General features: G+C 38.8%; 1 protein-coding gene across 1 annotated transcript; it reads right to left on the bottom strand.

Moving 5' to 3' along the window:
* Positions 1–323: 323 nt before the first annotated feature.
* PPIL4 (peptidylprolyl isomerase like 4) lies at positions 324–19,890 on the bottom strand. Its single transcript, XM_005518504.3, has 13 exons — positions 19,797–19,890; positions 19,257–19,324; positions 19,107–19,171; positions 17,214–17,331; positions 15,171–15,313; positions 14,741–14,837; positions 13,236–13,352; positions 12,234–12,358; positions 9,887–9,953; positions 8,897–9,008; positions 7,292–7,388; positions 6,497–6,635; positions 324–599 (listed from the first exon to the last, which is right to left on the bottom strand). Exons 1-13 carry the CDS (start codon positions 19,864–19,866, stop codon positions 378–380), a joined length of 1,440 nt encoding a protein of 479 aa, XP_005518561.1. The 5' UTR covers positions 19,867–19,890; the 3' UTR covers positions 324–377.
* Between the last annotated feature and the right edge of the window lie 1,468 nt (positions 19,891–21,358).

Genomic DNA, 21,358 nt, shown 5'->3' with positions numbered 1-21,358 from the left:
CTTAGGTCTGAAGATTATAGCCATCCCACCTGGCCTGCTTAATCAGAATTTTCTTCCACAGCATAGCTTCAGCTGATTATGTTCCTTAAATATCAGCCTTCCCATTGAATCATCTTAATAAGAAGTTCTCATTCTTCACAGTCCTTTGAAATACTCTATCCCAGCATAACTACTGGCACTCCAGGGCAGAGCAATTTGCAGCAATTCATCTTGAATTTTAGAATCAGCAGATGATGTTTGAATCAGGGGTATCAAGCTATAAAATCTTACTGCATATTGCAGTCAGACACTACAGCAAGTATTACAGAAAAAACACTACCACAAAAGAAAAAAGTTAAATTTATTATTTTAATTCCCCTCTGTCCTTTCCATGTCCTTCATCTGTACTTGGACCTTTCTTTGTCTTTTGATTTCTTAGGACTTCTGCTTCTGTCTGCTTTTTTATCCCAGTCTCTTACTCGTACGTCTTCTCTGTATTTGTCTTTTTGTCTGCTGTAAGTGTAATCTCTCTCCTGAGAACGGCTGCGGCTCCGATGCCTGTCTTTCTTCTCACTCTTGGTCCTCTCCCTACAGCGTTCTTCATGCTTTCGGTCAGAATCCTGTCAAAGGAATTGGACAGAAATGCAGTTACAAACAAGAGGGGAAAACATACAGAGGCATGAAGAGAACTAGAGAAAAGTCAAGCATGGCTGGTTCCTTTGCTACAGCTGGTACTACCCTAAAGAGATTCACATCCATAATGATTTGAAAAAGGTAACACAAAAATACCATTGAAACCACCTGAAGAAGATAAATTTACAAGTAAGTTGTATATACAACTTATATAGTGCTTATAGAAAAAAGCATGGCTCTCAGGCACGCTTCTTGTACTGCCTAAGGTGCTTTAGAAAAAATTGGTTTTATCAGGGATTCCGTTCAGATGGATATTATCAAGTATCAAGCATCAAACAAGTCTGTAAACTGGATTTGGATTTTGGATTTTTTCACCTAAGCAATGCAAGTATTTCCCTAAGTTTTGGTTCAAGCTCCACAGCCATTCCAGTGCTATGCAGATGCATAACATATTTTAAGACCTGCCTGTAATAATTCTTAATGTCCCAAATTCTAGGCTTCAGCAAAATGAACAATCTGACAGTTTAATATCACTGTAACAGAAATAACAGAAATAACAGAATTAATAGAATAATAATAATTTATTATACATAACTCATATTGATCTGTGCTTAACAGTGTTGTTATTAAAAATACCACAAAATTGTATCTATTAGATGATATTATTATTTCTATATACTACTACTGATAATGTCTAATGATATATATTATAATATATATCTACACATAATAATATCTAATAGGAAGATACAATTTTATGGGATTTTAATAACAACACTGTTAAGCACAGATCAATGTGAGTTAAGAAAAATATCTGCATTAAATCACTTAGTATTTCTTTCCTCGTTTCAGATATTATTTTTCTGAGGATGTATCATGACAGCAGCCTTCACAACTTTATGGTTAAAACCCATACTCTATGTACAAAGAAAAAAAACTTCAATTATATAAAAGAACAGTGAAAAAACTCTACTTTAAACAGAGATTTGATGCAGAAAGCCAGTGACTAGGGTGGTTCCCAGAGCAAACACCACCTTCAGAATGACATCAATAATGCTGAAATTACTAGGGTTACAATAAGCAACATAAACCCCCTGGATAAACAGACACATGAATAATCACAAGTTTGATCGATAACAAAAACATTCTGCTACTGCTGGGTACAGTCATCTCACTGGTGGCCAAATGCATATTCCACATCTTAACTGGCAAACTTTATTTCAGTACTGATGTTAAAACCTGCATCCACCAAAAAGACTCAGTGGTGCTTCCAGCTACTTTTAAGAGCTTTGTCCATCCATTCTCAAAATGATGCACAGCCATATTACTCTTGTACCCAAAAGCCTCACTCTCCATTTGTTTGAAAAAGCCACCAGGTTTCAAGCCCCTCTGTGACAAGGCCTGAGTAAACATCAGACAGTGGAAATGCTGGTGGAGGGGTAGGCAGGAACGGAACAAAAAATATTGTCCTGAAAACCAAATGGTGGGCTTGATGCATGGCTGCCCTCTAACTGTTTTGTTGCTGGAGTTTCGTCTCAGCACGTGGGAGAAACAGGAGAACAGCAGGACAGCACTCAGTTGAACAATCTACCAAGTAAACACTGGAGACAAGGCTACTGGCCAAGCAGGGACAGGGAACAGGTTAGTGAACATTTCAAATTACAGACAAATAGCCCATGCTGAATGCCATAGAAAAGGACAACTTGCTGAAAGGATCAGAAGTCATACAGCATTGGGTTAAACCACAGTGACCTTCACAAACGCACGTAAGGTACAGGTGTACAGAACAAGTCTGAAAGTGACACAATAAAGTCACCACAGTAGCTAATATGATCACAATGTAAAGAAAAAAAAATCTGTAACTTGAATTAATAGAATTAATTGCTCCTTTATTTCTTGCAGCTTAAATTACATTTCCCCTTAAATAACATTTTTTCATTTTAAAGTCTTTGGCATAGAAAAAGGTCAATTTTTAAAACACACTAAATTACTAAAAATAATGGTATTTTGAAACCAAACCTTTATGCCTGAAAGTCAAAAACACACTGTTTTGAAAGAAGAAGAAAAGTATTTGTACTTAAAAACAGTCTCCCTCTTACTGCTGAAATTTGTATTTCTCAATCCAGGATCACAGCTTCTCATCAGTCAATGAGTAAGTGATGATCACCCCAATTCTTAACCCAGCACTGTGTTGGAACACACATGAGGAAGGAAATAAGGTAAGAGGGAAAGACACTTCTCTGGAAGTTCATGGCTGATTTTGCCAAAAGTAGTAACTTGCTAAACAGCAGTGGCAGGTGAAATAGCTAGAAATATCATGGCCACAGAAGAAGACTGCATATCTTACATACATTAAATACACTAGTTAAAGGTTAAAAGGAGCAAACAAATAGAGAAAGCCTTTTCTGGGGGGACATTTTGATAAAACTTGACCCTGAATATAAAGGGAAAAGTGTCCAATAAGCAGTAAAAGCAGGAAATCAAAACCAGAAAACTCAGTACCTCTGCCAAAACCATACACTACAGAAATCTGAAACTGGGAAGTCCCTACGTCTCACAAAAATCTACTGGATAGGCTATACTGCTTTGCAGATCCAGTTATCTTAAAAAATAAAATCCAAGAGAAAACAGGAAAGCAAACAAAGTCATAATACAGATCTAAGGTGGAAGCATGTCCTGTACTCAAAAAAACTCTACCAAATCCTATTATAAACACACCCTCTTGCCCCAGACCCACATCCTGTTACTTACAAAAGCAAGCCACAGCACCCTACCTCTTCTACTCACTGGAATGAAGTCAAAGAGCACAAGGCTCAAAAACATATTCTTGAAACAACAACACAAAGACCAAAGATTCAGGAAACGGGTCTCAGGCTAAGAAAAGGATGAGTCAAAATATATTAAAGAAAAAAAGTAACACCAGCAAGAGAACAGAAAAACAGCTCAACATCATGGAAACAAATGAGAAAAGAAAACCCCTTCAAGTCATAGCTAGAGTTGATAGCACCAACTGCAGTTCCAGTTGCCAGAACTTCCCATTGTAAGCCCCATATCTCTCTTAATTAAAATCTTTGCCACACTACGGACTCACAGTGGAAGTTTCTGTATGAAGCATGGCTACTGTGATCTTCGGTGATGAGTTGTGGAAGGTCTGCTGCTGTTCTATTCTAAAGTTCTTACTTCAAATACATTCAGTGATTTACAAAACAGGGTTAAGGGAGAATGCTTTGTTTGCCTATACTAAAAATGCTACTGTTGGAACCCTGGACACAGAGAATTTCATGCTTTCTGTGTTGACAGGCACAGACCTACAGACCTACAAGAGAACACTGTGTTTGACCTGAGGCCATGGAAAAGTCTTCCAAAATTGATAGAGAGAACTGAAACTGTGAGTGTGTAGTTTGAATAGAAGTGTGCTATATCACTTGGTGGAAAATTAAAGACGTTAAGGTTTTAGAATACAGTAATACATATCCAAGAAGATGGAGGTTTAGGGCATTGACTTGCCTTGCTCTTTCACCTTCATCTTCATGGATTTTAGTCATATTGTGTGATTGGACAGAAAAATCCACAGTGAGCAACATGAGTGTTTGGTTAATGGATTGTAAGTTAAAATAAATTAGTTGGCATTTTATAATTGGGTAGTTGACACTTTCCAAAGCCGTGGAAAGAGATACTTGGGGCTCCATTTTCTAGACTGTTAGCATAGTGTGTAGACAAACACATTGTCTGTGAGAATGTAACATAGATGAAAAATAAACAACTGAGTCTGAACACAAAAACCGTCTCTCTCACTCATTAATCCCAACCTTGAGGAAAAGAACCCAGAGAGATATTCAATATTCATTCACTAAAAAGTTTCCATGCTGTTATGCTTTGTGTTCAACTCAATATTCACACTGAATATATTCCATCTCAGGAACATGCCTGCTTCCCCCTAGTTTCACATATTATGCCCAATGTATGAATAGTAAAAAATAAAACAAAATTAAAATTTTGTATATGCTAAACAGGATTTGTCACCTAAGATGGCTGCAGATTTCACTAGAGAGGCCATGCCCAAAATACTGAGTCTGTGTGAGACTGACTATATACTACTCAGTATGTGCATACAGTACAGTACACACTAACAAGAATATTCAAATCCAGAGAGAAAAGTTCTTCCCAGAAATTAATTTTCACAGCTCTAAGAGGGAACTACGATGCTTGAGATCAGAGAGTAGAAGTAAACCTCCACCTGTGATTTCAGGCGTAAGAAAGCTAAAGTACTTACAGCAAAATGGGTAAAAGTGACTCAGAGAGAAGAAAGCTGTGGGAAAGAAGATACCAGAACACAGCAGCAGCAGTGAGAACAAACCACATCAGAAGCAGGTGACAAAATCACAAAAAGATACACATGAACACAGAGGAGTTCACATAGACAAGCATTAGAATATGTTCTACTCCAGAACCTGAAAATAGCACCAGGAATCCCTCTGTCCTCATTCATATTTTTGTGCTATGAAGTCTCACAATCCCTTTACAATGATTAGAATAGATATTAACAACCTATTGCTGCCAGCAGTTGTTGTGCCACCTGCAGGGATGAAGACTTCTAAATGATTTTAAAACGTTCTCTGCTAATGATGTATTACCACCTAGTTCCATGGGTGTAATTCCTGAATAATCAGGAACAAAGATTAAGACCAAAAATACCTGTTTCAAGAAGGCTAAAGCTACAGTTTCAATCAGCCAAACAGACAGGAGAAAGTCTAAACCAACATTAGTCCACACTTCTTCTGTGCACATGCTACAGTCAAGACTTTACTTACCTGAACAAGCTCCTCCCCTCCACTCAAAGGGCCCTGACTGAATTAGTACAGTGACAAAAGGACCGTCCATGAATGAGCAATAGGGCTCACTGCTGACACTATTTTAACTGCTGATGTTCATGAGAAAAATTATTTTCAAGCATCACAGCAAGAAATTATATATAAGAACAGAATCATGTATGCTTTGCATACACAGAACTAACTTTCAGCAGTACTCAAAACTCAGCATGGGACAATAGCCTTATTTTCTGTGGCTTTCACTTTTTCACTTTCTGCAAAGTTGCTAGAAGACAGCTTTGTTTTTACTCATAAAGCCTGCACTGTTAAAATACTGAGGGTTTTTTTTTTTATTTTTCAGCTTAGCTCAATTCTTCCAAATGCTCCCTTCAGTGGTGGTTAACCCTCCACTTTCTCATTGCAGACTTCATTTCCACAGAACACCGTATCTTAAGTATTCCAAATTCACAGAAATGTGGGAATGCTATCCTGACAGGCTGCAGTGGAACTAATGAATAACAGAATTACAGTCTCCTGGTGCTGTCCTCCACAGCCGCAGCCTCACAGCAGCATAGGCTTGCACATTCCAGATGCAAGCAAACCCACACACAGATTTTACACAAACACTTCCAAAACAGTTAAGGACAAATACAAAAAGGTGACGTAAAGAGACTGTATTCCCAACTCCATATAGGAAATATGATGGTCTGGTAAGAAAATGTGACATAGTCTACAGTCATGAAATATGGTTAACTACTGCTTTAATACTAGGAATATGGGAACAACAGGTTCAAAGTGCTGAAGATCCCCAACTTCACAAGAGGCTACACTGCCTCTTCAGGATGCTTTGGCAAAAATCCATCTAAACATGCCAAGCTTCAAAAGTCCATGAGGATTTTGAAATCCTCTTTCATAATCAAATATTAACATCAGCCTTCTGGAGGTTTATAACTGCTGTATTTTACACATAGGACTTTGCATGCTGTGCCCTTATTCAATATCAGACTTTTTTCCTGGCTTCTTTTATGAGGAAAACAATGAACAGGTATAAAGTTAATTCATGAAGAGTCAAGTACCTTAGATTTTTTGGTCCTCTTGTCATCATCTTCATCTTCAGAGTGGTGGTGCTTTTTCTTCTTCTGTTTTTTAGCCAAGTGTGACTGACTTGTGTGAGACTCTTCTACATCCTCATCCAGCACAAGGTCATACTTGGCACTGATGGTGCTGGTTAAGGACAGATCTGTTTCTCAATATCATAAGGAGCAGAACACAACAGCCTGGGAAGCAAACCAATCCCTGCTTATCCAAAAAGAGTTTACTAAGACTTACGTATTTTTTTACCAAGACTACACATTTTAGTCAGAACACAGCTGTACACATTGAAAAAAAAAATAAAAATCAGCTGTGCTAAAATGACTGAAGTCTGTCAAACAGTACAGCCAGGCTGCATTCTTCCTTCTTTTCTACCTGTGGATATCTGAACAAGCTATAGTGTTTTCTCTCATGCTTACACACAAGCTAAGTATTATCTTAGAGAATGATTAAATTACTAGTATGGTCTCATTTTGGATGCAGAAGGTCCCATCTGAAACTACTTACAAACTCTGCTATGCCATATGTCATTCCAGGGCTGTGGACTTAAAACATTATTTACCTGCATACAACATGGAAGTGAAACAGCATATTTTGATTTGACTAAATTCATCAAAGTGAAAACCACAAAATATTAAATTCCATCTCAAACCCAAATGGTTATATGAGATAGCAGGGAAACATCCATTTGGCAGGCTTTAAAAATAAGAAGTTTTTTTCCAGGCTGTTTTCATAAACTCTACTTAATTCAAAAAGTACCTCTGACCAGAAAAGGATACTCTTGCTTTGGTTTCACCTTTTCTTTCAGAGCAAATTTTGAAGGTTTGTCACGTTCCTTCTCATAGTCCTTGAAATCTTCCTTGGTATACTGCCCACCTGTCCAAAGAAAAATATATTCATTTCACTTTAACCGCAAACACAGCCAAGACCCACAACTATCATTAAGTTCTGATGATGCTTTAGGGGCTCTTTATAACCATAGAGAGCTTCACAGGAGGATAAAGTTCCATAAACAACACTGACATCTGCATAAGAGAGTAGAAGAGAGTAGGACAAGTTGTGATGTTCTGTCCTCTTGCTCGCAGATTCCATTAAACAACATCCAGCTTCCTCCTCATTCATGTCCAGTGGAGACAACACATAAAGAGGATCACAAAGCAGGATTCAGCAACTGGCTTAGTCCCATTTCTATGACAGGTTCTATATCACATTACTTAAAATTCTGTTACCATGAAAGCCCACAGACTGTTCTCATTATCAAATGACTTTTTGCTCTGGTCTGCACTGAGGGAAACCTCTGAGAGAGCTACAGCTCAAGAATTCAAATGGAAAACTATGAAAAAAAATGTTCACGTCTACATTTAAAGAGGGACACAATAGATTTCAGTTACCACTCACTCACGTTAGTACCAGCACATCTATCAACAAACTACGGCAACCTGCTGCCCTCTCTGGGCCACGCTTAGAACTGCAACACTCACTGGCTCGGCCAGAAACGGAAGGTCTGGAAGGATGGAAGGTCATTTTTTGGGTACCATATAAGCACAAGACAGCAACATAGTTAGCTTTCCAATATTTTGAACAATTTAGGCCTCAGATAAAGTTTCCCACGCATGCAGCCAATACAGGATGCACTACAGCACCTGGTATAGACAGAATACAGAATCATCTCAGCTCTGTGCACGACAAGCTCCAGTATCTTGGGTGTTCACAGCCACAACCCTACCTGGAGAAATTGCATGCCAGCAACAGAGGGCTGACTGCATTTTTAGAAGAAGACATACCAGAATGGCACAAATGAAATGCAGAGACACCTCTCCAAGTCTAGTGTTTTCCTCATGTCTCCAATAATAAATCAAGCATCCACCTCTTCCATCATCCTTTTACTCCCAAAACATCCTCAAACACCTGAAATTCTGTTTTTGAGACATACAACCTGCTGTGTAGTATGTTTGACTACAGGAGGTGAAGAGAAGAAATCTCTGGCCTGAATACTGACTTTTTCCTTGTATACAGCTGACTGTAATACAGCGAATAAAGAAACCAGAAAATAACAATGTATTGCCATACTATTTTGCTAATAAGTAACATAAAAAAAAAAAAGCAAAGTTTGAAATGAAAAAACGTTTCTGGTGGCAAAAATAGTGGCTAAAAAGGTAATCAGTGGCAATGCAATGTTCATTGTACAGTAGGAAACCCTTCTACTTTTCCTTATGAAACGAAAGGAAGAGCTAACAACTGTGTTGCTGTATTTATTAGAGTAGCAGGAACATTTATATGCCTGAAGATCACATGATTTAAACTCCTAACTCTTTATATAATGCTTAGTTTAGAAGTCATGGCTTATTAAGTTATGAAGATCAAAGAGTTGCAAATATACCTACCTTTTCCCTTCCATTTGATCTTTGCAACAGACTGGCTAAAATCCACATGTATCCGTCTGTCATCTATCAGCACATTGTCCATTTTGAAGTAGGCTTTCTCACAGTCTTCCTCCTGATATTAACCAGGAAAATCTTGAGTAATTTTATAGATAGTCATATTTGTAGATAAATTATTTCATAGGAATATTCACTGAGGAGCTCAAACACAAATTCAACTACTTAGTGGCATACATTTCTTTCTGAAATTGCCTAAAGCACCACAGTTCTTAAATTGTATGATTTCGAAAGAAATAGTTATGCTTTGTCTGAATATCAGCATTTCAATTCCCAATTCTTCAGTTCATTTCACTATTTTAAAAATTTGCCAATCCAGCTACATGTTTGGCACATGTAATACATTCAGAAAGAAAAAAGGAAATGAGGAGAACTGATAAAAGTTCCATTTTAACTACATAAGTAAGCTAAAGAAAAGTGAGAACACTTACCAGTATTCTCCTCACAGATGAGAGATACCAGCACACATAAAGCTACGCACCACCAAGTATCGTCACCAATCTCACAGTAAGAGCGGTGTGTTGATACAGCAAGCAGCATTTACAAGCCCAGAAGAGAAAACTACTGTACACTTGGATCTATGCTATTCCATACATCCTCCTCTCTTTATGCTGCATGCTCCTAGCACTCCTTCCTTTAACTCTTGAATGTCTTCATGTGCTCTGGGGGAAAAAAGGGCCTGATCCCCTCCCACTGGTTTCAAGACAGCCTAAGTACTGTCTGCTCAGAGAAAGACTTAAATACTTGCCTCATTTAGGACCTACAATTTCTGTAACTAAGTTATAGTTTCTCTCAGTAAGAGAAAATATTAGCTACTCCACACTTGAAGAGGTCAGTGTTTTTCCTAAATGGAAGTATACCAAAAAGAGGCTTTTACAAAGCAGGATTTACATACAGTTTAAAACTAAACCCCTACCTAAACCCTAAACCCCATACCTTTTCGAACTCAATGAAAGCATAACAAAGAGATTCACCAGTCTTCCAGTCTCGGATCACTTCACAACTGAAAAAATGATACAAAATTAAAATGTCAACACTGTTGGAGCAAAAAATGTAGGGTAGGAAAACACTGCAGAAAAGGGAGAGTAAGAGTTCAAAAAATAACCCAAGAAGCCCCAACCCACAAAACCAAAACACCTTAAGGGTATTAGAACACTTGATTCTGAGTTGCGCTACTACAAGAAAAAATGCATGAGACACTGCTTTGAGCAGTTACACTAAACTCACACACGGTTACCATGAAGCACAGAACTAGAGATGAATTTCTAATCAGTGAAACAAAATATATTTTCCAACATTACTGCTAGTTTTTATGTTTTTGCATTTCACTAATGCAAGACAGGAAATTTCACATTCTGTTTTCTCTGTCATTTTAAGCAAAGTTTAAACAAACATCCTGTGACAAACTTTCTTTTCTTAGCAAACACCTCTCCAGCAGCCCATCTTTTTTCACACAGGTCACTGGACAAAAATAAGAAGCCTAAAAATATTGTGTAAGTAGTGCAAAATGGGAAGAATATAGTATTGTAGCAGTATTACACAATTCTTGTACTAGACATATGAATTCTGACTACAGGATGCTGGAGGAGGGTACACAGGTAACAAAGGCAGGATATGTGGCATTAAGGTGAGAATAATGTGAGACCTCCCCCACATGTAGAGAGGAAGTGACAAATCAGGATCCACAATCAAAAATATTATCGAGGCCAAAAGAAAAAAAAAAGCTGGGGGGAAAAAGAAAAAAAGTAGACCATAAGGCTGTTCAGACAAGCTATAGGAATTCTTTGCAGCAGAAGGCAGAATGATTTTGTGCAAGAATCCTCCTTCATGGATTATTCAGAGAATCTATCTCAACGTGGAAGAATTAAAGAAGAGTGACAGCTCTGACAGAGGAACAAGAATTAGAAATTCTTAGGGCATAGAGAAATCATGCTGGAGCTGAAAGAGTGGCACACAATGCCAATTTCACCCACACACAGAGACAGTGTAGGATCTGGGAGCCTGCAGGCCTTAGTGCCAGTACTGCACAAATTGCTAGAAACTCCAAGCAGAACAGTGTCAGCATCCATCTGAATTCACAGGGCCTACTCCAGATCACCTGAATAAACTTAAGTAAAGTGCTCTAACAGAGTCAATACATTCACGTGTGGTGATGATGATGATAATGAATTCCATGAAGTCTTTCAAAATCCCTCTGCAAATTCTAATAAATTCCTGCACCAAAAGCTTTTGGGGAAAGTAAATACCAAGGGCATAAGGAACATCTTTGTATCAATAAACATGCAAAAGACCATGTAAGAGTAGAAGTTTGCTGATGATACTGAATTGTTAAAGGTAGCAAAAATAAAGACTGAAGAAATCACAGAAAGTCCTTACAACACCAGTAAGACAGCAAATGATATTCATGACGTAGATAAATGCAGCAAGATACCCATGGGTTGAACCTTAACTACATATTGTAAAAAAAACCCCAAAAACCCCCAGCTGAAAAACCAAAAACCCCCAGTTGAAAACCCAAAAACCCCCAGCTTCAGCATTCACCAGAAAAGGAGTAGAGAGTAATACAGGAAACAAAACTGTTCCACTATAAATCTGTAATTTCTTCAAAACTGTGCGCAGTTCTCGTTCTCTCACCTTGAGATGAAAACAAAAGAACAGGAAAAGGACAAGAAAAGCGAACCAAGGTAACTAAATCTCTACCACGAAGAAGCATGAGTATGTAGGTTAGTGCCCTCAGCAAGGAAAAAAAATAACTTTGGGGAGGAGTGTAAGAAGATAGAGGAGTGTAAAAGAGCAGATTTCATTGCCCATCCTGTCTTTTGATAGCAGTACTAAGAGGAATATACTAGAAGCTGAATATACTGAATATACTAGAAGCCAAGGTCAAAACTGAGAAGGGCAGCAGGAATGAGGAACACCTTACAAGGAGTATATCAGATGCCACAGAGGTTTGGTGCCTTATCCCAAATCACACATACTCCCACAGGAAAGAAAAACCCAGAGACTCTATCCAGCTCATTGAGCATCTGACATAAAAACTGCTGAAGGGAGTGAGAGGATGGGGGGCAGGGAGGAGTGTCATATGCTTTCTTCATTCCTACACTTCCTTAGGCTTTCCTTAAAACCACTCCTGGGGATAGGATACTCATCTAGCTAGATCTGCCTTTGTATCTCCGTTGTTGTGGTCTCTATCCAAACAGAGCATAAATCTCCTGAGACACCAAGACTGGGAGGAATCAAGTTCAGTTTCAACAAAGAAGGTTTTGTCTTTCATCATAATTACCTTTTAATGGGACCAAATCGTGAAAATATTATCTCCAGGTCTTCACCTGTGGTCACAGGATTCAATTTACAAACAAACAGCACATTTTCTGGTGGCTTGATGTCTGCATCTGGTAAGTCTCCCACCTGGGATACAGAAAGAAGACATTCATCACTTCTGCCTAAAGCTCTCTACAGGCAGCACAGCACACTGGGAACACATCTTCTATGTGATCTCACATTCCCATCACAAAATCAAAACTTCACAAAATATTTTTCCTACTTGGAGTCACAAAAAAAGTGCTCTCTATAGCACCTATAATTTATTATTTATTTGTTCCACTGCTGGACTCCCTGAGAGTTTACAAATATGTTCTGCTTTGCTTTTTCCTTTCTTAGCATAACAAACAGTTTTAAAAGGTGGAAGTGCAACCTTTTTCTCCCTATAAATCTGCCATGTTGTGGCCAGATCTGACTTGATCTTGGAATTAGTCTCTGCTGCAAATTATTCACCATAAATTTGAATTTGGTAGCTGTAGGGAAATGAGATGGATTCACTCATCCTTCAACAGTGTGGATCCTTTTTTTGTTAAAGAAAGAAAGTACTTCAAAGCCCATTCACAATTTTTGTTACTATGGAGTTTACCACTGTACGCTAGGAAGAGCTTGTCACAAATTAGCTCAGCTCTCTCCCACACATACTAAACCCTTTCCAGGACTGCAGGTATTCCAGCAGCATACTATGTACATTACATTTCAGAATTGCATGCATTTCTAGCAAGCTTTTAAAAAGCCTCCACTGGCCCATTCTGAGAATGAAATAGCACTGGTTTCATCAGATAAATACAGCTTGAGTGTTCATGCCGAATCCTTTCATTGTACAACAATTTAATAGTAGATTCTGAATGGTGACATCATCACCAGATAGGTAATTTCAAGGTAAGTATTACATGTCCTCCTAGACTTAATAACATGCACACACACTGGAATAAGATCTAAAAGGTAAATACAGAGAGGTGTTCACCATTTCCAGGAGAATGGCACGAGTTTTTGCTTCTTTTTCTGCCTGAACTTCTTCTATTTCCTCTGCAGACCGTCCTTTCATGTCATCAATTTCTTCATCTGCTCCTATTCTGCCACTCTGAAAAATGAAGGAAAAGGCTATTTATTACCAAGTCATGGCCAAAAATTCTTTCTCACTTTCCAACTATTGCTTGGATAAACTCTCCCCTCACCACTTAAGATACAAAAAAATGCTTAAGCACTGTGTATCTGCAGAACTGGGCTTTCATTCTGTTCTTCCCACTTAAACTAGAACAAAAGAAAAAAGGGAAAACATATTTCAGGCACTGTGAACTACTTCTGAACTTCCATGACCAGTCTGAACCATATTCAGTGAGGTATTCTAAATTCTTTTATACATACCCACCTAATACTCAACATTCTCACAAATGTCAACTCATTTCTAATACAGGTAACTCCTGCCACAAATGAAGGTAAGGAACACTGCAAGTATCTGTTGTGTCTAGCAAGACATCGAATAGAACATAGCACAATAAAAATTTTGTTTTTATACATCTATACCTAGGCAGGACTTGAGGTTTAATTTTTTTATCCTCACTAGAATGCTGTGCTAAGAGAGGTATCCTCAGACAGGCTATGAGGGAAAAAAACTCAGTACAAGTCCTCACATCTCTTATGCTGCTGGCAGTGAGCTACTGAATACCTTATTAACATATCTGAAAGCACATCAGAATAACTACAGTGCATACATACTCTAAACCCCTAATTTCAATCTTGTAATTGTATCTATTAAGCTTAAAAATAAACAATATTCTCTCTAGTTAATTGATTCATTACTTAAAACAACTGTTTCCACACAAGGAAATAATCTCACATACAACTTCTGTAACTGCATACTATGAGTAAATTATTAATAACTACAATTATTTTTTAGAAAATTCCTTCTGTTTGAACAAACAGCCTACAGTAGTATGTTTGCCTGCACATTTAACTCTAAGAATGACCAAGATTATTTCCACTGAAACACAGCCTATTCACATTTAAAAGGAAAACAGCAGTAACCATTTTAATGTTAGTTATATTTTGTCTTCTACCAGAGTATACAGAAAACCAGTAATACCAGCACTGAATATTCTGAATGTTCTGCCTATCCACACTGTAAACAGAAACCTAAAATACAACTTTCAAACATAATTCCACTGGAGCCACAGAGGAGAGCACCCAAGTCATGCTTTTATCCCTCTCTCAAAAGGTTAAGCAGCTGTATTTGATTAAACACAGCAATAGCTCCAAATAACTGACATGTATTTGACATAGCAGAACTCAAGCTCACACAGTAGAAAAACACCTCCTGCATGAAAAAATGTGTAGTTCTTTTAGGATGTAGATTTGAGAGACAAAATCTTATAGACTGATTTCTTATTCTGGCCAATTCTGTGCTGGACACTAATTGAAAGAAACTTATTTAATTATTTCTTCCAACTTTTCCCTGTTGCAAACACTCACGTCGAGCTGTTCCTTTGTAGGCTCTGGTGAGCGATCAGGAACACACAAGCCAGGTGGATCATCAAAGGGGTCATCTAAAATGACTGTATGATTTATCCTTAGAGAAAACAAAATGAAGATCAGCATTGGTTGCATGCAAGAAAAAACTTGGTTAACCCAACTAACAGCAAACCAGCACCACTAATTCTCAGTTGTATCCCAAACAGCCAAATATCCTGCGTGCTTGTAAATTCTAGCACTGATGCTTTTGTAAGGCAACTCGCTGAATATTTTTGTATATACTTGTTTATTTTACCACTAATACTGGGGAGGGAAAGTATTTAAGAGAACACATACAGGTTACCTAACATAATGATATTCACCTAGTTGCCAAAAAGAAGTAAATTCATTCAATTATAAAGTATTCCTCAAAAAGTAAAAGCAGTCACACCTGATATCCTGATATGGGATAAAATCCTTATCTACAAAGGCTTCATTAATTGTCTTCAAGACATCCATGCCTTCTGTCACTTCTCCAAATACTGTATGCACGCCATCGAGGTAATCCAGGTTTTCCCCTGTGGTAATGAGGAACTACAAAAGAAGATATAAAACTAGGAACAGTAAATAGAAAAATTCAGGCTGTGTTTTTTTTTTTTTTAACCTTAACACAATCTCACTGAATTCAGTGGGGAAAAAAAACCCCTCTTTCCATCTTTTGTAAAAGATTGATTGCTCTGAGAACATGGTGAGCACACATACAGCTCACAGCCACTACCTGAGAAATCTTTCTGCATGAGCCTGTAAGTGCAGCTCACTGGACACTTCTGAGAGCTGGTTTGAACTGTTAATCGGGCACAAAACCAGATGGGCAGAGGAGAAGCAGAGAGCTCTATGCTGGGTAGATTTGGTGAGCAAGACCGACCAGCAAAGGTTGTTGTGTCTGGCATCACAGATGATAAAAGGGAGAGGACAGAAAGAGTAAGGCTACCCCTTGTGAGCTGAGCTTAAATCACCTGTTCCCCAAGCAGCATTCAGCAGGTACTTTTTAATAAATTTGGCAAAAACTCCCATAGTACTATCTTTACCTAATTCTACCCAGACTTTTTTTCCTTTCATCCCACAAGACCTTGTCTCTTGAAAAACAGGCTGCAGTAGCACTGAGAGACAAACTAGCACACACTGACTTAGATCAACTCAAACTGGCACTGGAAAGTATCTTATCACAAATCAGATCTTTCACCTTAAGGCAAAACTGAAATGATGAAAATTGACACCAGCTGAGAATTTATAACAAATTATAGAGGGCACTTGCTAATGGAGGAGGGAGGAAGAGGAAAAGATGCACAAACAACAGGACACAACCACTGCACCCACACTTTGCAGTCTGACTGGTAACATCCCACTCCTCATTCTCTCTACAGCACAGTTAAGACTGGTTAGTATTTGGTACAGGTTACACTAAGCCACACTATACTTGTAAGGCAACTCCAGATAGCTCTTTTCTGGAATTTTTCTTTCCCAAGGAAGAAGCTGCAATAACATTCCTGGGAACAGCATTCATTCCCATGTACCTGCATATACATTGGTAGTCAGCATCTTAAATACAAATACAAATGTCATCTCTTTTTCCTAATCCTCCAACAATGCCATTCTATATATACAATGCAGGGAAGAAGAAAATTACCTGTATATATTACAAGCTCTAGCCCAAATAAAACCCTATTTTTTTTTTTACTGTTCTTTGATTATTAGAAATCCCTCTTTTTAAAAATTAAAATATATGGGTATTACAAATGAGGCATTTTAATTCACAGAAGTGACAATGCGCCTAAAATAATGATAATAATTTAGAAATAATAGCGCTCTGTGAGCTTTGAATATAAAAAAACCTTACAAACTAAGTAAAAATAATTCCCTACAGCAAAAACTTTGTGTGCATGAACAGCTAATGAAACAAGAGCACTTTCAAAAACTGTTTTACACCAGCACTTGGGTAAAATTGTAAACTCACATTAGTGCACACTTTCAAATAGCCATACAGGAGAAACTGTGATATGATTTCAGTTTCCAAACTAACACAAAGTCATAACCAGAAAATGAAAGCATTATTTCAAAACTCAGTTTCCTTAATTTTCACCTCCATTTAACTACAAAATTTTCTCCTGACCATTTTGGACATTAGCAAAATCACATCAAAGTACTTACACAGAGAAATAAATAAAGAAAAAAAATACAGGACTGAGTACTATCAAGTAAAATTAATCTAGGACAGGATTTGAATCTGAGCATTTTAATTCCTCTATCTGTAACCAAATACCCATTGGCACCTGGAATGCTATGCAAAATATTTAGCTGTGGTGGGTTTTTCATGTGCCTTTTGACTGTTTTACAAGATGATGCTATTGACATGACAGTGTCATTGTTCTGCTTTTGTAAACTCATGGAACTTTTATTTCAGTTATTTAGACATGTACCAACACCATATGCTGACCTGCGATCCATGTTGATCACTGCCATTGTTCACCATTGACACAGTTCCCTTCTTCTTGTGCTTGATTCTTGGCACCTTTTCTGCCTCAAAAAATCTGGCTTGATCACCATACAGCTGACTAAAAAGACATATATAACAAGTATGTTACAAGAAGAAGGAATTTTTGAAAGTCAAACATTACTCATCAAACATTACAAAATCATAAATGACATCTCAAAAAGTTCTTACATTTCACATTTACATAAGGCCTCCAAATAAAGTTAGATTTTACACTGCACCCATGTACACTTTCACAGTTTATATCACAAGGAATTACAAATTTTTCTCTGGACATTTAACAGAGGCTTATTGGGGGGTGGGAAGGGTATACTTATATATTTTTAAATACACTATATAACACTTTTCTGAGGCATGAAGGAAGTACACATTTTAAGTAGGTTCTGCAAAAATAAGTTATTCCACACTGTAAAAATGCAGTTATTTACATCAAAAATTTATCTCAAGAAGAGAAACAGAAAACCAATACATATATGTGCAAAATAATTTCATCATACAGACAGGACAACATACAGTAATTTGAAATACACAAGATATAGCAAATGGTTGCATTATTTTTAATTTTTTAAATTTTTTATGTCCAACCCTGCTATCACTTATTTTGCCTCACTCCATAAACTGACAAAATCATGATGGATAACCATATTTGCCCAAATTTTAGGACAGTGTTGTGTTTGAACTCATTTTGCTAAGCAGGTGTTAGCCTCTATGAAGAAAGGATTCAAATTAAACTTTGCCTGCAAGAACAGAAACTCCAGTTTCATGGACTGCAGCAGCAGCTAACAGGTACAAAAGACAAACTGACCTTCTCCATGCTAGCGCCAGACAGGATCTGACACTCATAACACTGTACTTCCCCATTTGCTATACCAGTAAGTCTCAGAAGACTTGTAACATACCAAAATAAACTTAATTTAGTTGTGCACAGAGACAGCTCAAGTCTGGCAAGTTTACCTACCTGGACTTGCATCTACTTAGCACAGGTACATTGCTTCCAGGACCGCTGGAGTGGTGATTCATAGATCTATGGGTTCCAGGTTTTGGATTCAAGAGGCTCTGACAGACCGACTTACAAAAGCCAACACTAGTCTAGCAACACTCTCTCTGTTCCAGCTACCTCTTTTATTGCTGTATATTGTGCTCCCCAGCATCTCCCCAGCAATTAGTTCTGGTCTGCAATTTTAATTCTACTTCTAATAACTATTTCAAATGAATCATATAGAACATGTGCACTTTAACTCCATGCTAGCTGTCTGAATGATTTCTTCAACTCTTGTCTCCGTGACCACTGAAAACTTCTTGAACAAATAAGAAAAGCAACCTCCTTAAAAGCACTCAACACAACTGAAGCAGATCACTTTCTAATACAGAGAGGAAATCATATATAGCCTCTATACTCCATTCATGCTCAATTTAGTACATTTTCTTGTAATGATAAATGTATTTACAATGCTAATTGATTTTGTCTTCTACAGAACGTTATGATACTTTTCTTACTAAACATACAGTTAGTTGCCAGCTTTTCAACAGACAGAAATGTATGTACAAGTTGTTACCTGTAACTTCACTTCTAAGGCCAGACACAAAACAATGTCCAGGAAAAAAACAGTGAGCATAGAAACTGAAAAGGTATCTAAGTATGAAAACCCAAGAAGCTTATGAATCAACACTTTTATTTCCCACCAGTAACCAGTAATTCTGCTCCAAGAAAGCTGAAGACAATCTAACTGGACGTCCTACTCCCTTACACAAACTCTCTTTTGAGATATATATATATATATATATATATATATATATATATATATATATACATCATTTTTACACATAAACACTTACCAAAATATGGATTCTCCTCCACGGCCAGTTCCCATGGGGTCACCAGTTTGTATAATAAAATCCCTCTGTCACAAAGGAGAATACATAAGATACTGCTTTCATGTTTGCGATTTTAAACCAACCGGAAAACAAGGAATTGAGAATACTCACCTGTACATTATGGATTAGACAATAGTTGTAATATTTGACTTTGCAGAGCTTCAGGAAATTCAGACAAGCTGTAAGAAATCATACCAACATTTACAAAAGAAACTCCAGCTACAGTAAGAATAGATGTAACAGAGACCTAGTTTAACGTGTAGAAAAGTGGTTTTGGAGCAGAATGTGTCGAGACTTACCGAAGTACACATAAAAACGCTGAAATGCTCAAAGGAGACGTAACATTTCCTCCCTTCCTACAAATCATCTCTAGCGATTCAAAGAACCCCAAACACGGCTAGTTATACAGAAACACACTTCCCCCCGCTCCTTCCCCTCCGTTTCTTTTCAAACACTTGAGAAAGAAGCTCACGGCAGCCCTTCGATTTAGCAGATATTACATTTGCGGGCTGGCTGCGTCCCCCCGCCCGCTGTCCCGCTCCAGGCCGTCGCCTGCCCACGCAAAGGGAAAGCCGGTGCCGGGGGGCCCAGGGGCGAGCCCGGTGCCGGCGGGGGCCAGGGAGAGCCGGTGCCGGCGGGCTCGGCTCGTACCTCGGGGTCGCTCCTCCGTGTACAGGTCGATGACCAGGTCGCCCACCGTGGTCTCCAACAGCACCGCCATGGCCGCACACGCCACAGCCGGCCCCCGCGCCCGGCCCGCGGCTGGCGCGCCCTCTGCCGGCGCGGAGGACCCCGCGGGCCGTCAGGGGCGGGACGGGCTGTTCCCGCCGTCCTGAGGGCGCGGGTGGTGGAAAATGTGGAATGCGTCGACGGTAAGGAAGGATGTTCTTTGATGTGTAAGATTCTTGTTTCAGACGGAACAATTAGGTTGGAAAAGACCTCCCTCTGAGATCGGGTCCAAGCACACCCCCGTCGTTCCTTAAACACCTCCAGAGATGGTGAATCCGCCGTCTTCCTGGGCAGTCCTTAGCCCAGTCCAGCTCTTGTAAGCTACAGAATCATTCTGAACTGTTGTGCCCAAGCACAAGAAGCTGGGCTTACAAATATGAAAACCTGATAGACCCAAGCGGCTACCACTGAGAGACATAATTCCCCCGTCTTCATCACGCGGCTGGTGACCGTGAAGCATCTAGTTAGTGACTGTAAAATCGATGAGGTGCAGGCATCAGCAAAGGACTGCAATAAGTGGAATCATTTAAAAAGGAAGGTATTTGAATGTAATCCATCTGTTCAGTTATGGAAGGTGCATAGAAGCAATGAGATTAAGTTAATTCTGGTTCACCAGGTAGAGTTTCCCAAGCATCTGCTTTACTAAGTGCCTTTCTAGGTTGCTATAATAGAGTATATACTATGCCACAAATCTTGATAAAGGCGTGTAGGCAGTCCACTCAAGTCTCTTGTGCCACATGCTGGTAAGAGCCACGCATTACAAGAACGGGGACACTGACAGCTTGTAGTTGAAATGAGCACCCCAGGTGCTCTGGGGCCCAGGGTGGTGGAAGAATCCTGGCAGCAGGGGCACGGGAGGATGTGCTGACACACTGCTGAGCTGTGCAGGACACCCCACATCCACAGAGCTCGCATCTGACACAGCCGAGGCGTTCCTGTGCCTGCGCTGTGCTCTACAGCACGCTGGCAGGGCACAGCTGCTCGTAGGAAACACTACAAACACATATTTTTCTGAGGCATGTGCAGACTTTGGTGCTTTGCAGGCCCACAAGCACATCTGTGTGGTGTTCTTTGTTCTGATGCTGTGTGTGGTCATAGATTACTCTCTCAGGCTGTACAAGGGTGCTTGCCTTTTTCATATTCCTCAAGCTTCCCCTTGGAAGCAATGAAACAATCCAAACAGGATTTGTCACAAGACGAAGGAAGCCACCCCTTTTCAAAATCGGTGCAGTATGTATCATATTTGTATGTCAAACTCAGCATCTGAAACAGATAATCACAAGTGTATTATAGGCAAGTGTTTGATATGCTAGGACTCGGTCCAGAACCCACTAAAATTTGATCTTTTCCCTTCCCCTAGGCATTTAAAGGAAACTGTTGTGCAGGCAAAAAAAATAATAATAAAAAAAAATTAAAAAAAAATCATCAATATGAAGTCTAACATCTATTCATTGTCCGTCACATGCTGTGTCGCTGTGTCACGT

This window comes from Pseudopodoces humilis, chromosome 3 (genome assembly GCF_049639895.1).
Source record: "Pseudopodoces humilis isolate 2021_Gansu_Grassland_sample_001 chromosome 3, ASM4963989v1, whole genome shotgun sequence".
Taxonomy (NCBI): domain Eukaryota; kingdom Metazoa; phylum Chordata; class Aves; order Passeriformes; family Paridae; genus Pseudopodoces; species Pseudopodoces humilis.
This window is presented reverse-complemented; position numbering and strand designations above follow the sequence as displayed.

Excerpts from the sequence above, each read along its gene's own strand:
- PPIL4 (XM_005518504.3), bottom strand. The coding sequence starts at position 19,866 with ATGGCGGTGCTGTTGGAGACCACGGTGGGCGACCTGGTCATCGACCTG. Across the intron at positions 17,332-19,106 it reads GGAGGAGAATCCATATTTTG|TCAGCTGTATGGTGATCAAG; the intron begins GTAAGTGTTTAT and ends ATGTCTTTTTAG. Across the intron at positions 6,636-7,291 it reads AAGGTGAAACCAAAGCAAGA|TGCCAAGTATGACCTTGTGC; the intron begins GTATCCTTTTCT and ends CAGCACCATCAG.